The following is a 17208-nucleotide window of genomic DNA, read 5'->3' as shown; positions in this document are numbered from 1 at the left end:
GGGAGGTGCATTTTTTTTTTTTTTTTTCAAAGAGAGTCAATCTCAGGACTGGGTGCATTCACTACATCACAGGCCCCTCCCAGAGTCACAAATCTTCATTCAACAAATATATAAAAAGCTACCTATATTTCAGCTACTTTCTCTAGGCATTGACATTCCCTGTATTTCTTTAAAAATAATAGGTGATGATAATTAATAATAAGTTGCCATTTATGGGGGAATTTATTCCTTAGCAGGCACTGTCCCAAGCACTGTTATGCTTACTAGACTTACTACTTGACCACAGACCCTGGAAGAGGCACAAACAGTTAAATGGTTGTCTATTAGCTAAAAGCCTGGCAGCTGGAATACATCCAGAGGCACTTTGGAAGACAGGCCTGGCAATCTTTTTTCAACTGGTCACAGCCTTGAAAACCCTCGGGGCAGCTCCACTACACCCCTGAGCGGTTGCCTGGAGTGGGAATTGACTCAATAGCACCCGACAACAACGTACCTACCCCTCCTTGGATACAGCATGGACATCATCAGAGAACTGTGTACAAATTTCATTTCAAATAAGACAGAGGAAGAGTATGCTTTATTATACATAAAGTTTATTATTTTCATAATTACAAGCTACAATGTGGAATTTTGGAATGTAAGAGAAAATTCTATAAAGAGAGCCCCAGTCAACCTCAACAAGTAAGTATGTAGAAGGAAGGCAGTTAAAACTTTGTAAATAGTGCCATTTAACACTCAGCAGGTCCCTTTCAAACGCGGGCTCTGTAGTCAGTCAACAATGTAAAATAAAAATGCATAAGACTCTAAGACATTCATCCTACACAAGTGAGCATGGAGATGAGCATGGAGAATCATATAATATATACATCCTTTAATATTATATCGGTCCACTGAGTATACATATTTTAATAAAAGATAATAATCTATGTAATCCAGTTAAACATACATAAGATTAGAGTACGCGTATTACATTGAAAGTTGGTGTATATAAGTTACAGATATCTAATATTTTCCAGAGTGTTTTTTAAATACAAAAAAATATTTTAAAAGCATTTTAAACCTTTGCTCCTTTTCCCAGTGCAAAAGAAGGTTGTTCAAGTCAACTTACCTTTTTCCTGAAGAATTAAGGGGAAGGGAAAAAATAAAAAACCTACTACTTAATGCAACTTCCAACACTGCCTGCTCCATCCACTTTTGCAGTACCAGCCTTAGGCCATGGGACTGATTGCGGTACCAAAACTGAAGCCTTGTGAGGATGGTTTAGCCCTTGCTTCATATGTACGACTTTTACGCTGACGGGTTTCTATTTACAAAAGTAGAAAAAAGTTACTGTGTGACAGTGGTTTAAATTGTGTTTTGAACTGCAGCAGTCCAATTCTGGATGGAGGGGGGGCTGTGGAGCACCATTTCAAGAGGTAATGAATTAGATATTTAAAATTTATTTGTAGGCTAGGCCATCAATACCTCCTTGACCAGGTGATCCCAGGGAATTTTAGTTTGCTTTTAGGTGCATTTAGTATGCAACTGATTACCTAAGTCACACAGATGTTTCAAAACTAAAGTTATTTTACAACTTACAGCCTATGTTAACATTTATTTCAAATTTGGCTTATCCCCTAGGTCAGTTTTATAGAAGATGGGGCTTTTAACATGTGAAGAGCTTTTTTTATTTTTATTTTTTCTGCTAGTTTGCTAATTTTATAAATGAAAACACAAAGAGAATTAAGAAATTATTTTAAATCATAAAGATGGGAAGAAAAAAAGCAACAATATGATTTAAAATATATACCACCTTCTCCATTTGTACTCAGTGAAAGATTTTACATTTCAAGTCAAGTAACTGAGCCTTCATTCAAGAAAACAAAAAAATATATATATATATTTGAAAAATTACTTTCCAGTTCTAGCTTCCTTCTGCAATAGTACAAAAATCAATCATGAACTAAAGAGGTCAGTGCCACAGCATGGGGGAGGGGGGGAGAGAAGGGGTAAGGGCGGCCACCATATTAAGAGTTTTGTTACTTTAGATCTTAGATTGATGGGTATATTTTAGAGGATACATTTTTAAAAAATCTGATTTGTAAGAAACTGATTTTATCAACTGGCAAACCCATGGAAGAGGCGTCTATTTATCTAGGATTCTTTAAATCCTCAGAACTTCCTTTTTAAAATGTATTTCACACATGAGGCTTTAATGTTTTTGTTCAGGAAAAGACCGCATCTGAAGCTGTAATGGCTCAACCGAAGCATCCTCCTTTGACAGAGTGGAGTCTATCTATGCAAACAGTTTTCCTTGACTCTAAAAAACAAACTAAACAGCGCTTTTATTAAAAGGCGATGCTAACATGCACTTTAAACCAGCCAATTTGCACCATCAAAAAAGAAGCTGGGCACTCTTGCCCTCCCCCCACCCCCAACCACTCCTATCAGGGGAAAATACTGCAAACTTTAAGAAGCCCACTGGCTGTCATCAGAAAACCACAGAACAAGGGTAGTGCAGGGATGAAGCTATTTCTCTATATTCCGGAAGGCAGCGGCTTGAGTGCTCTAACTTTACAAGTTGAAGTCGCACAGACAGGCAAAGCTCACAGTAAGTGCACACCAGAACAGGGGCTTAAGCAAGGGCAGTCTCACTGGGTTACTGCTTTTACAGGGAGAAGGGAGACAAATCTGAAATGGGGTGGGGGATAAAAGAAAACCCCCAAACTTTTGTCACATTGATAGGAATCTCAAATAAGTTGTATCTCCCAGGCGCATAGGTAGTTTTGATACACACTATACATTGCTTCAGTACTCAGGAAGAAGAGTGTTGCTGATGGAGACAGAAGGATCCTTCATGCTTCTGAGATCTCAGATTTGCTGAGTGCGATAGCCAGTTCCAGGTCTTCTTGCTCTTGCTGATTCAGTCGGGCAAGTCTCTGCTCTTCCTCGCGCTCACTTTCCCTCTTGGCCCATTCAATCATGTCTTCTTCAGAGGGATACTGCCATTTAAAAGACCGAATGAATGAATGAATGAATCAATCAATCAATCAAAGATGTAAAGAGAAGGGAAGGGAAAATAGGTCTCACAAAAGGGTATTAAGTATTCATTTCACTGGGAGGACAATGGGAATAGTCTTATTTGGTGTTTGCTACTTTTTCTCCTGAAAAGACATTTAGGTTTAACTAGTAATTGAACTGTGGTTTAATTTTAAAAGTAAGCGCAGTCTACAGAGTCTATAAAACCAAACAGTAAAGCATCACTTAATAAAAGTAGAGATGCTTACAGCAGATTATTTATAAATAGTGGAGAATTAGCATTTCTGATCTAACATTTGCTCAACTTTAGCAAACAACCTCACATGTCAAATCATTTCTAACTTAACTACTTAAGCAATTCTTTATCTTATGCTAGCTCTTCATAGAGAAAACCATAAAGCAAAAATTATGCTGCTTTTTCTCTACATCATCCAAGAGGACAGAGTAAGTAAACCAAGCAAGAAGTAGGCCAGATCATCTCTTGACCCCAGCACGCTTTGAGAACATGGTGCCCTAATGTAAACAAAAGCTTGGTGGTGGTGGCTGCTACTGAGTTGATTCTGACTCAGGGCGACCCCTTGTGTGCAGAGTAGAACTGACTGTTCTGTAGGGTTTTTAAGGCTGTGCCAGGTCTGTCTTCCTTTGGGTGGGTTCAAACTGCCAAGCTTCTAGTTGATCAGTTAACCATCTGTACCAACCAGGACAATAAATACAATCAAAACACTGGTTAATTATTAGCTTTAGAGATATTTCTATACTTCCAAAATGGCAACCTGGGCAGAAAATAAAAATTCTACTTTATTTAAAATGGAAAAAGAATTCCTTAAAGGATGAAATTGTTAGGCTTTTCCAAAATGGCATCTCCCCACCGCCCCCAGCTCAGAGAATTGGAGGGTCTCTGAAACTTACAAACATAATACATCTATTCCTCACTTATAATCTTGTTATCTGACATTTCACATTTATAAGAATAGTACAAGAGCTAAACTAACTATCTTTCGTATTAACGTATGGCAGTAACAGATACTACGGTATGAAGCTATAGCAATGAGGCTGTGATGGTTAAGGCTTTGTGTCCACCTGGCTGGGACATCATTCTCAAAATTGAGCGGTTATATAAAGGTGGAGTCATCCTCTGTTTTGTGATCTAGTGTAGTCATTCTCCATTTTTGCAGAACGCCAATAATGACCTCACCTTTGGAACCTAACCATATTGCTAAGTGAGGAGTCATAATTTTTTCATAATGAAACAAAGATCATGAGCCATTTTATACTGCAGTACACAGAGATTTTAGAGAACAAAATGAAATAAAGCAAAATACCGCAGCTACTGTTCAAGATTCATCTCAACCAGGTTTTGCCTTGCATAATTCATATTTCAGATACCATAGGTTTATTTTATATTAAAGAAGATGATTGTCTCTTAAAAAGGCGAATTCTTGACTTATTGCTTAAAAAAATTTCATCTAACAAAGGCTGAATCAGCATAATTCTATCCCTACCTTTTCACAATATTAAAAAATATGATTTCAATTTTGCTTCTTCACATTCAGAAGAAGCCATTAGAACTCAGAGCATGGATTCAGAAGCTGAGACACCCATTCCTAGTCTGTCCGGCTTCCTTAGGTGCAAGCAGACTCCTGCCTACCTTTCTAACTAGAGATTGGTGCAGGGACAAAGGGGTTGGTTGGGAACTATTAAGGTAACCAGATTTTTAACATTGGTAAAGCGGGACACCATTGATAAAACTCATATCCTGGCAAAATTGCCACATGGCAGCCGAAAATCGTATACCCTAGCTTGTCGTGTACTCTTTCCAAAAATTGGGACTTTTTAAAAATGCTGCGGGACGCAGGAAAAATTGTTAAAAATCGGGACTGTCCCGCCAAAAGCGGGACGTCTGGTCACCTTAAACTAAATACTACACCATGGAGGGAAACATCGGGCAAAATGTGGCTGGCTGGGGTTACCCGGCTACTCTTTTCCACAATAAAGGGTAAAAGGTGATAATAGAGGAAACTTCCTCTGTTACGCAACAACCTGTTGCTGCCAAGTTGATTCAACTCACTGTGATGCTCCCAGACGGAGGATAACTTCCTAGAGGGCATGAAAGGCTCCAAGTCTTTGGAAAAGCAGACAGCCTTATCTTTTCCTGTGGATTGGCTGGTGGGTTCAAACAGCCAACATTTCAGTTGGAAGCTGAGCGCTTCACCATGGTACCGCCAAGGCTCTGATATGGAGTAGGTGGTTATAATGAAGGTCATTTTGTCTGAAATCTTTTTTTAAGTGGTATGAATACTAAGTTGATATATGTCATTACTTTCTGTTCCTCCAGACCGATGGTTTGTGACTCTATTTTCTGTGCTCTTCTAGGCCCTTTCTATAAGGACCTTCTTATAGGAAGAGCCTTCCGAGTCCTTCCATTGTTTCTAATGGTCTGCCCATTCTAATCAGCTCTGTGAGAATGCAGAGCAAATATGAAAGGTTGGCCAATGAGGGCCCTCCAAATAATTAGATTGCTCAGATGTTGACAATCATCATTTATTTTACAAAGCTTACATTCACCTTTTTAAAAAAGCAGCTACATAAAACAAAGCCTTACTTTCTATTCAGACAAGGCCCAGTCTTTTCAATTCCATTTTCCATCAACTTTTTGAAGCCCCTAACCCCCTCCTTGCCAATTGGTTTCTGAAAATCATCAAACCTTTATGCGCAAACACACATACACAGTTACAAAGACACAAGCTCATTACTGACATAGTCATCCAGGACACAGACAGCAAAAGACCTCTAAAGGCCCATTACATCACCATCATCTATAACTGTCTGCATAATAATCTTTTATTTATATTGCCCTTCAAGACTAAGAGAAGGGCTTATAAAACAACTTCTTTCTATCAAAGAAACTAGGACTACTAAGAGAATCAAACAGAGGTTTTGCTTGGGGGAAAGTAAAAGATTTTTAGTAAATTGGTAAATTTAGTTGAAATGATGCAAATTTGGCAGACTTCCAAAGTAAAATTTAAAACCTCTTCAAATTATAAATGGAAAGACTTTCCCCCAAACAGCCCATTCACAGTACTTACAGCACTGAAGTTAGCAAAATTGCTTGGGTCAGCCTCTTTATTGGTAGTGGTAGTAGTAGTAGTAGTAGAAGTGAATGGATCGCAAAACATATCAGGATCTTTTTCTTTGGGGCTATCATTGCCTGCGAAAGGCTGAAATGGATCTTTCAGTTTAAAGGGATCAGAAGAATCCAATTTGCTGATGGGTCTTTTCCCTGGATCAAAATCATCACAATTAACTCAACCAGCATATACAGCAAACATAAACATACAAGAACATGAACAACAGGAGCATTAAAGAACTGGGGGTGGGGGAAGGGGACAGGGAGTGAGAGCCTAAAACACACGTTCAATATTACCGTAGGTGGTCACATCAACCTTCTGTCCTTCAGTTTTTCTACACACAACCTCTCAAAAACAAAATGCAACTTTACAAAAGGTTTTCAGAAAGTTCATGGGAAAATTCCGCAATCAGTTCATTCTGTTTTTCCATGGACTTTTTGAGCACTCCTATGCAGCACAATGGGGGAGGAATAAAAAAGAAAAGACAAGCAAGTAACAAAAGGGAGTACGTGGGCAAGGAATCACTTTTATTTGGAGACTAAACTTCATTTACGTCCCCACAAAGCACCAGGTGCTGCAGTGGGTGGACAGGGGAAATGAGGAGGAACATGACAAGCAAGAGAGGGGACTCTCTTGGTGTGATAAACCTCAATTATTTACTAGTGGCAAGAAGAGTAAACGACCTTTGAAATATGCCTAAATTTTTCTGATTTTTCTCTAGTTCTATACACAGTACCTGAGAGCTTAAAATCAACATTACCACAGCAAAATCCCACTACGTTTGCCATTCACAATATTTAAAACTTAAAAATGAAAAAAATGTCTTGAGGCCTAGGGCCTAACTCTTAGTGGTTGCCGATAAATTAACCTTTGGTCAAACAACAGCACAGTGCCTTGTTAATTACTTATTAATTCATCATCATTTTTAAACAAGGTTTTTAATTTTAAAATCTTATTTAAACTTAGTATTTCTTGAAGAAAAGATGTAAGGATAGGTGTTAAAATATCTTCAAGTACATATTTTCTTCAAATGCACTGCGCTGCTGATAGTAACTATAACATATTCAATCCCTGTAGCAGCTTATAAAAGATGCTCATATCTCAGGGATCTGTCCAACAATTATGAAAGGTAGGCAAGATTCTGCCACCTTCTAAGAGTTACAGCAACTAAAGATCGCAGAGCTCGTCAGTGGGATTGCAAGCATTAGAGCCTGGGATAGACTCCGAGTCCAGTACCCGTCCCACAAACCACCTTTCCTTCTCGACCTTTCTATATCAACAAACACTCACTTTGCTCACAAGTCACAGAACTAACCAAGGCACTAGTACAATATCTTACTTCAGAATTAAAAAATAATTTCACTAATTGCATCATAAAACTTGAAAATAGAAATGGATTATTGTTTAACTTTTTTCTCTAAATATATTCTGACCTACCAACATGTGGTATACAAGGAGGTACCCCAAAAAAACCCAGATATGATATGAGGGGGATAGTGCATTTGGAGTTCATTCCACCAGGTCAGCTTTCTATTTAGAAGTTCTGAAAAGACTGCATAACAGTGTGTGACAAAAAAGGTCTGTGGTAGACAGGGGACTGGTTTTGCCACCAGGACAATGCACCTGCTCATCATGCAGCTATCTTGGTGTACCAGTTTTTGGCAAAAACCAGCATGCCTCTCTTGCCCCATGCACCTGACCTTGCTCTGTGTGACTTCTTTTTGTTTCTGTAAATGAAGAGGGACATGAAAGGACATTGATGTCACGATGTAGAAGAGGTGAAGAAAAAAACGAGGGAGTGGCTGTCTGTCATTCAAACAGATAAGTTTGAAAACTATTTCCAAGAATGGAATCGCATGGGTTGGCCCCTATCCCAGTTACGTCGACCCCTGGCCCAGAAGCATGCCCTTCAGAAGACAGCACTGAAGATATAGCCCAGGGAGAGTGGCAGGTCTTCCCAGACCACACGGGAGCAAACTAAGAGGGAAAGCGAGAGAAAGAGAGATCAGTTTCCTGGTCCACCACGCTTCAAGGGTGACATTCCCACTTAGAGGAGCCAATGCGCAGAGAGGGCCAGAGCCGACCCTACCACAAGACACAGATATCCCCTTACTGACCCACAGCTCTACAGGGGGCAGCACCAGAGACACAGTGCAGAAATTGTGTCCAGTCCAATCCCTGTAGAGCAGGGTAATACGTAGGGAGCACAACACAGCAGCAAGGGGTGCAAAACAACAAAATCCCCGAGGAATTCTGAAAATAGACTTCGGACTCAGGGGACAGGGCTTGGCACTACATCAGACCCGATCAGAAAACATTCATAAGGGTCAGCAGACAAATCTAGAACTAGTCATAGGCTATTTTTCTCTCTCTTTCCCCCCCATGGAAATAGCCTATCTATGTAAGATAGGCAGGATAAACAATCCCAAGGAGAAAACCATGGTTCTGGGGGGACAAGGAAGAGGAGGTGGAGGAGGATAATGAAGTGGGGAGCCAACAAACCCAGGGGCAAGGGAATAACAAGAGATCTAAAACCTGGTAGGGTTCAATCAAGTGCAATGCAGCCGAGAAGAATTACTGAAACCTGAATGAAGTTGTCAAACAGGATAGTGGGACAAAAGGAAAGGAAAAGGAAATAGAGGAAAGAACTAGGAGGCAAAGGACATTTATAGGTCTAAATACAGGCATGTACATATGTAAATATATATATATAATAAGGAAATATATCTATGTACATACATTTATATGTAAAGTATTAAAGTAGCAGATGGACATTGGGCCTCTACTCAAGTACTCCCTCAATGCAAGAATACTTTTTTCTAATAACCTGGCATTCTGTGATGTTCACCTTCCTAACATAATTGTTAAAGACAAAATGGGTGCATAAGCAAATGTGGTGAAGAAAGTTTATGGTGCTCAATTATTGGAAGATATTGTGTCTGGGTCTTAAAGGCTTGAAGGCAAAGAAGCAGGCACCTAGCAGGGAAGCAAGAAAGCCCACATGAAAGAAGCACACCAGCCTGTGTGATCATGGGGTGTTGATAGGGTCAGGTATCAGGCATCAGACGACCCAAAACAAACAGCCATTTTGATGTGAACAAGGGGGTCAGAATAGAGACCCAAAGCCCATCTGTAGACAATTGGACATTCCCTCACAGAAGGGTCACAAGGAAAGGACGAGCCAGCCAGGGTACAGTATAGCACTGACAAAATACTCAACATTCATAAAACACACAACATTCCTCTAGTTCTTTCATGCCCCTCCCCACCCCACTATCATGACCCCAGTTCTATCTTACAAGTCTGGCTAAACCAGAGCATGTACACTGGTACAAATAAGAGCTCTCAACACAAGGAATCCAGGACAGATTAAACCCCTCAGGACCAATAATGAGAGAAGCGATATCATGAGGGTAGGGGGAAGATAGAGGGAGAAGGAGAGAAAAGGGGAACCGATCGCAATGATCGATGTACAACCCTCCGCCCCAGCTAGGGGGATGAACAACAGAATCATGGGTGAAGGGAGATAGCAGATGGTGTAAAATATGAATATAAAAATAATTCATAAATTATCAAGGGTTCACGGGGGTAGGAGGGTGGAAGAGGGAGGGGAAAAAGAGGAGCTGATACCAAGGGCTCCAGTAGAAAGAAAATGTTTTGGAAATGATGGCAACAATTGTACAAATGTGCTAGATACAATTGATGTACAGATTGTTATAAGTGCTGTAAGAACTCCCAATAAAATGATTAAAAAAAAAGAATGGAATCACAGATTTGACAAATGTATTAAGTGTAATGGAGAGTATTTTGAAGGTGTTAAGGTTGTCTTGTAAAAATTTTTAAATAATTTTGAAAAAATGTCCCCCCCCTTTTTTGAGTACCCCTTCATAGGCCAATTTTCCTCAAAAGAAAGGAACTACCTGGATTATTCATCTGATATTTGCAAACGATCACTGATTATGAACACCTGGACAAGTAATTTTTTTAAGTTAGGAAAGGGAAAAAAAACAATCTGCTCAAGAAATGCCATGGAAAGTTTATTATGAAAGGCACGAATAATAATCTATAACTACTGGGGTAAAAATTTCACCGAAGGATTATAGAGAATCAACAACAATGTATCACCTAAGTCTTCAGCAGCTGAACCACAGAGGGGATTGTCTTTTTAGGCACTACTCATGAATTTTATTTTGTTAAAAACAAAAGGTTTTTTTGTGTATTCTACAAAAAAAAAAAATCCAAAGTTCAAAACAGGTAATTACTATTATAAAATAAAGGAATCTTTTACTAAGTAAATAAAATCACATTTAAGAAAAGTAATATCTTATTTTAAACTACCAAATTACTGGATCTCTGGAATCAGCCACACGTCATCACACTTAGGATGTAGGCAGGGCTTTAGACCAGGGAAGAAGAAAGGAACTTTGAATCAATCTTCTCTTATAGGGATGAATGAAAACACTAAAGTATAAGAAACTTGCAAAATGTTGTTCAAATGATAACCAATGAGCTTTGAAAAAGGAAGAGATTCTATCTATACTTTGCTTTTTCCAATTATTGCCTCTTAAAAAATGATTCAGGAAGAACAAAAATAATTAACCCTTGCCAGAAAGGCAGCTCATGAGTTACACCTGCAAGCCTATGTCTATAATCCTGTACTGAGCTCAGAACAGAAAACAGCAATGGACTGCAGGCATGTTTTTGACTCATTTGTTTAAGACTCTTTACATAAGATTTAAATATAACACAAGCAAGGACCACTCAGAACTTTTCAGAGGAAGAAAAGGCACCAAGGTGATTTAGGAAAGGTACTAACTCTCATACCAGGTGGTGGAGGGCACGGTCGTGTTGGAGTTCCAGTCTTTGGTGGCAGTGCTGGGGGCACATCTTCAGTTTTGACTGATGTTTCCTCAAATACATTTTTTGTAGTGACCACATCATTGACAGAACTCGATGTGGCAGAACTAAACGGATCCTCATTGTTGACCTTTGTTTGAAGAAAAATGTTTACACGTAGTTATATATAAGGTATCAAGCAGATTGTGCATGGCCATGTAGTATACATAAGAAAGATGCTAAGTACTATACAGCTTTATTTATTTCAATTTTGTGCAACCGAACATTTTAATCTTTGAAATAAAATCAACAATCACTACTTATTAAGAGTAAGAGATGATATAAAAACAAGCCAACTTTAAAGGTCTGTCAAGTTTCAGGCAATGTTAAAACAAAACTATCTGAAGCTCATTTTAAAGGGCATGTATGTCTGCACTCCAATCAATATTGGATCTGAATTGTAATCAACAAGAAAAAAATTTACTGATCTCACACTTCCCAATATACTTCTATATAGGAAAGATTTAATGCTGTCAGAGAAAATGGCATTGTGAAAACTATAAAGACAATTTGAAAAGTAACTTTTAAAGCAAATTAATCTGTAGAATGTGGTCTAATGTAGAGTAATGAATGATACACTTTTCCACAATGACTCAGACTTAATGATTTAAAATCTATTTACAACAGGGTTTCTCAACAGTGGCACTATTAATGTACTGTACCATTTTTGGGGAAGGCTGATGCTGTCCTGTACATTATCCTGTACATGTTTACCAGCGCCCCTGACCTCAACCCCTGACATGTGACTAGAACTTCCAACCCTGTATAATAACCAAAAATGTCTCCAGTCATTGCCAAATGTCCTCTGAGGGGCAAAATCAACTCTCGTTGAAATCCACCGATACAGATAATCTGACATATATTCTAATCCTCTTTGGACCAAAATCAACCCTTGAGGTGCGCTGGAAAAAAGTAGCAGATGTAAGTGCTGGACTATGTGTATTCATTATCTTAATAGTGACCCTAAGAGCTTCAGTACACAAAACCAGGTAACCAAGGCAGAGTGGACAGAATGAGTGTTCACATTTTATAGCTATTGATCCAATCAGTTATGTGGGAATACTAAATGTAATTCAATTGGGAGGGAAATGTTAAAATACTTTAAAAATTTTATTATTAATTGGGAGCTAATACATGTATCATATAATTCCATAGTTCAATCACATCAGGCAGAATTGTACAATTGCTACCACAATCAGTGTAGAATACTCTTAATATGAAAAACACTAAATTTATTATGCAAACCTATCAGAAAACAATTAGATATCACCTATACTATCACTAGAGACTTTTCATATGTAGTAAGATCTACTTTAACTATACAATTTTATCTGAAATAAAAATTTGCTGTGGTTTATTGAAATAAGTTGTCTCTATATAACTGATCAGAGGGATTGCTCGTTTGCTGGAAACAAAGTGAGATTTTCTGCCCATTAATCACTGCAGGTTACCTTTGACAGTGTGCTGAAGTCAGCAAATCCACCTCCAAATGATTCATTTCCAAAAACAGAAGCAAAGGGGTCTGTAGCTAAAATGGATAAAAGAAAATCAATGTAGGAGGGCAGAAATGCATCAGATTACATGATTTTTTGTTGTTGTTAACATTTAGACAGATGGCCTACCTAATCCCAAATATTACTTCCTGAATTTATGAGTAAAGTTCACAAATAGCAGAAGGCACATTGATAATCCCCAAAGATGTATTCCTCTGTCTAAATCAACTGATGAATGATGCAAGATCAAACACAGGCAAACTAATTCTAGGTAGTGGTTACAGCACTAGAATACCTGGCAAATAGTCTAGTTCCTTATGGATTTTATTATTTCTGATAAAGACATCAATAAGTTAAAAAAAAAAGGCAAGACACCATTAATTTCACATCTCACATTGATACTTCAAGGCCCATTACAAATGCTAACTCACTCATAAAGTGTAGAGTAGTCCAGGATGTCTGATTATTACAAGATGTGATTTCTTCCTTGTTTGTGACACTGATTTATTCTAGTGTGTCCTATGGCTATCTGACATAACACCTTGGAAACAGGGAACAAGGCTTATTCCATTGAAGAATGAACACTCAACAAACTTCTGCTGACCCCATACCAAAACTAAGAAAAGCTTGTCTTGAAAAGCTCATAGGCCAGGCGTCCTCAAACTGCGGCCCACGAGACAAATGCGGCCCGCTGAGGACATTTATCTGGCCCACCAGGTGTTTTTGCCTCATTTGTTTTTTTACTTCAAAATACAATATGTGCAGTGTGCATAGGAATTTGTTCATAGTTTTATTTTTTAAACTATAGTCTGGCCTTCCAACGGGTCTGAGGGACAGTGAACTGGCCCCCGGTTTAAAAAGTGTGTCTAATGAGAAACAAATAAACAAACAATGAAACAGCCTGGTGTAAGAGCTATCACAGAGGTATGAAAACATTGGAGTTTGGGAGTCAAGAAAAATATCAAAGATGACATTCCATTTTTCAAATGAGTAGTGGAGTTTGGGAGGCTACTGCAGTATTTCAAGTAAAGATGATGGTGGCTTGAGTTAGGGTGGCAGTAGTAAAGATGAAAAGAAATGGACAGACTAATGATACACTTGAAAGGCAAAGTGTTTTCAGAAGGAAAGAAAAATTAAGTACGACTTCTTGGCTTTTTGTCTGAGAAAAGAGATAGATTGTGGAGTAGACTAAAGAAAACATTTGCAAGAGGAAAGGCAAGAGCTCTATGTTAGACAGGGCAAGTTTGAGAGGCTGACTATACGACTGAAGAGAGATGTTAAGGCAACTTGATATAAGTCTATAGGGAAGAAGTCAAATCGGAAAGTGGGGTGGCTCTTTAGCATACGAGGAGGTAGCCAAAAAGAAACGAGATTGCAAAGGGCAGAGCGAAGTTTTCGCAGTACACATTTTTCCCACTAGGCAAGCGAGCATGGAACAACTTGCTGAGTTAGTGCACCCAGTGGCGTTGCCTGGGAAGGTTCTCTCTGATCACAGTGAACGTTTTCATCAAAGGAGTTTCACTCGAACTTGGTTTTTAGTGGTGGCTGATTTAAGAGAACAGTGTGTGGCTATGAAATTCTGTTTCCTGCTCAGGGGAAAATGCTGTGGAGACTGCTGTGATGTTGAACACAGTTTACAAGAACAGCACTATGGGAAAAACTAAAGTGTATGAGTGGTTTTCTCTTTTCAAAAAAGGTAAAATGTCGATTGATGACAAACCTTGTTCTGTACGTCCATCAACTTCCCAAACAGACAAAAATGTTGACTCATAGTGCATTTGGATTTTGTTCCACCAGGTCAGACTGTTCATCAAGCTTTCTATTTAGAAGTTCTGAAAAGATTGCATAACAGTGTGCGACAGAAACGGTCTGATTTGTGGAAGACAGGCGACTGGTATTGCCACCACAACAATGCACCTGCTTGGTGAACTGGAAATTGACAAATGGGATTTAATAAGAATAAAACACCAGTGCACGTCAAAAGACTTCACCAAGAGGGTAACAAGGCAACCCACAGACTGGGAGAGGATTTTTAGCAATGACACATCAGACAAAGGGCTTATTACTAAAATCTACAATACCCTCCTGGCCTACAAAAAGAAGAAAACAGTTAACCCTCTGAGGCAGTGGGCAAAAGAACTGAAAAGAAACTTCACTAGGGAGGAAACCTGTATGGCCAATAAACACGAGAAAGTATTCCCGATCATTATTCATAGAGAAATGCAAATTAAAACAACCATGAGATACCATCTAACACCCTTGAGGTTAGCCCAAATCAGAAAATCAAAGAGCAACAAATGTTGGAGGGGTTGTGGTAAAATAGGAACTCTCCTCCACTGCTGGTGGTCATGTAGATATGTATAGCCACTGTGGAAAGCAATTTGGTGATATTTAAAGAAAATGGAAATCGATCTACCTTATGACCCAGCTATTCCTCTACTGAGCATATACCCAGAAGAGGTAAGAAATAAATCACGAGCAGTCGTCTGTGCCCCAATATTTATTGTGGTACAATTCACAATCACAAAGAGTTGGAAACAACCTAAATTTCCATCGATAGATGAGTGAATTAATAAACTCTGGCACATACACACGATGAAGTACTATGCATCACTAAAAAGCACAGACGACCACATGAAACACATCGTGTCATGGAAAGAGTTGAAGGAAATTATGTTAAGCGAGGTCAGCCAGTCACAAAAGGACAAGTATAACAGGAGTCCCTGAGGTAAGTACAATCAGCACAGCAGGTGTACAACAGTGGTTCTCAGCCTTCCTAAGGCTGCAACCTTTAATAGAGTTCCTCATGTTGCAGTGACCCCCAACCATAAAATTATTCTCGTTGCTACTTCATAACTGTACTTTTGCTAAAGTTATGAATCGGGCGACCCCCTGTGAAAAGGTCGTTCGACCCCCAAAGGAGTTGCAACCCAGAGGTTGAGAACCACTGGTATAGAAGACACTTACCGCACAATATACGGGTGGAGGCACAGGCAGCTGGGTGGAGGTCAGACAAAACACAAGAAGGTACAAGTGAATCCAACATAAAGAAAGGGAAAGGGGGGAAGGAGGAGGGAGAAAAGGGGAAAGAGAAACTGAGATGACGGCAGGGGGAGTATTGGTTGTATCTCCACAGAAATGGAGTGTGCATACAGTCCCCGCCACGGCACACCAAACCAGGAAGGCAACGGAACCACGTGGAGGATCGCATGAAAAGACTGGGCTACAGGGCTGGCCCCAACCAGAGCCAATCTGACCCCCGCCCTAGAAGTATGAGCGACAGAGAACAACACTAAACCTTCAGGTGGGGAAAGGAGCCGACGTACCACGCCCACACGGAAGCAAACCAAGAAGGACAAAGAGAAAGGGACAGTTGGCCTAGACTCCGTATTGGCACACAAGCCTGGAGGATGGTGTCTCTTTATGGAGCTGCTTAGGCACAGAGAGGACTGTAGGACTGCCAACAACTCAAAACATGTTGTCCCCTCACTGGAGCGTATGTCGACAGACGACAATCAATAATGGGGACACAGGGGTGGGAGATAATGTGACCTGAATCCCCTGCAGCAGGGCAAACCAAGAAGGGAGCATAACAGATCAGCAATTCGAGCAAAGCCCCTAAAGAGCCCCCAATAGACTTCGGGCTAGGAGGGGCAGCCCCCGGAACTCCCCCAGGATCACTGGGGAGAGATTCATAAAGGCCAGTGGACAGACCTGGAACTATGTATGGGTATTTTTTTTCACTCTTTTTCTTTTTTCAACCTTTTGTTTTCTTATTGTTTGGACTAAGACATTGCTGGTTTGCCTACTTATTATAAGACACACATAGGAAGCAAGCTAGGGGAGAAAGCAACAGAGCCAATGGCCCCAGAGGGTTTTGGGGGAAGAAGGTGGGGAAGGGAAGGGTGTGGTGAGCAAACACCACCACAGACAGGGGAGCAACCAGGAAATTAAAACCAACATCTAGCCGGAGACGCAGTGTGGGAATTGCGTCCGTTCTGATCCCACCACACAGATGCAAAACACTAAGGGGGTGCAACAGAACAGCAAGGGAATAGAGCGGTGAGGTCCCTAGGGAATACTGAAGGTGGACTTTGGGGCCAGGGCGTGGTGCCTCAACAGACTGGACTGGAAAACACTCCTAAAGGCCAACAAACAATTCTCGAACTAACTATAAGCTTTTCCTTCTTGTGTTTTGTTTTGTTTTTCTGTCATCGGTTTGTTGTTGTTTTCTTGAATATTGTTGCTTGGTATTACTCTGTCTTGTTTTTGTGCATGTTATTATATCCATAAGTCTGTCTAAATAAGATAGGCTGAATGAACAATCTGGAGGAGAAAACAATGGGACCGACAGTTCTAGGGGCACATGGGAAAGGGGGAAGTGAGGGGAAAGGTAGTGGTATTAATAAAGCCAGGGACAAGGGAACAACAAGTGATTCAAATTGGTGGTGAGGAGGGTGTGGGAGGCCTAGTAGGGCGTGATCAATGGTAATGTAACCAAGAGGAATTGCTGAAACCCAGGTGGGGACTGAGCATTATAGTGGGACAGGTAGAAAGTCATAGGAAATACTGTAGAGGAAAGAGTTGGGAGGCAAAGGGCATTTATAGGTCTAGATAAAGGCATGTACATTTGCAAATATGTTTATATATGAGGATGGGGAAATAGATCTATG

The 17208-nt window shown here is 39.8% G+C and overlaps 1 protein-coding gene across 1 annotated transcript in view; it reads right to left on the bottom strand.

Moving 5' to 3' along the window:
* Positions 1-576: 576 nt before the first annotated feature.
* Positions 577-17208, bottom strand: part of EPS15 (epidermal growth factor receptor pathway substrate 15) — a 129493-nt gene continuing 112861 nt past the window's right edge. Inside the window, exons 21-24 of the mRNA XM_045291759.1 lie at positions 12494-12570; positions 10971-11133; positions 6105-6298; positions 577-2981 (exon numbers count right to left, since the gene is read on the bottom strand). Of these exons, the coding sequence (XP_045147694.1) occupies positions 2835-2981; positions 6105-6298; positions 10971-11133; positions 12494-12570 (581 nt within the window). The 3' untranslated portion in view covers positions 577-2834. The remainder of the gene's footprint in view (positions 2982-6104; positions 6299-10970; positions 11134-12493; positions 12571-17208) is intronic.

Source organism: Echinops telfairi, unplaced genomic scaffold (assembly GCF_000313985.2).
Source record: "Echinops telfairi isolate 266 unplaced genomic scaffold, ASM31398v2 ScPeMD7_443;HRSCAF=831, whole genome shotgun sequence".
Lineage (NCBI taxonomy): Eukaryota > Metazoa > Chordata > Mammalia > Afrosoricida > Tenrecidae > Echinops > Echinops telfairi.
Note: the sequence above shows the minus strand (reverse complement) of the source record. Positions and strands in the feature narration are given on the sequence as shown.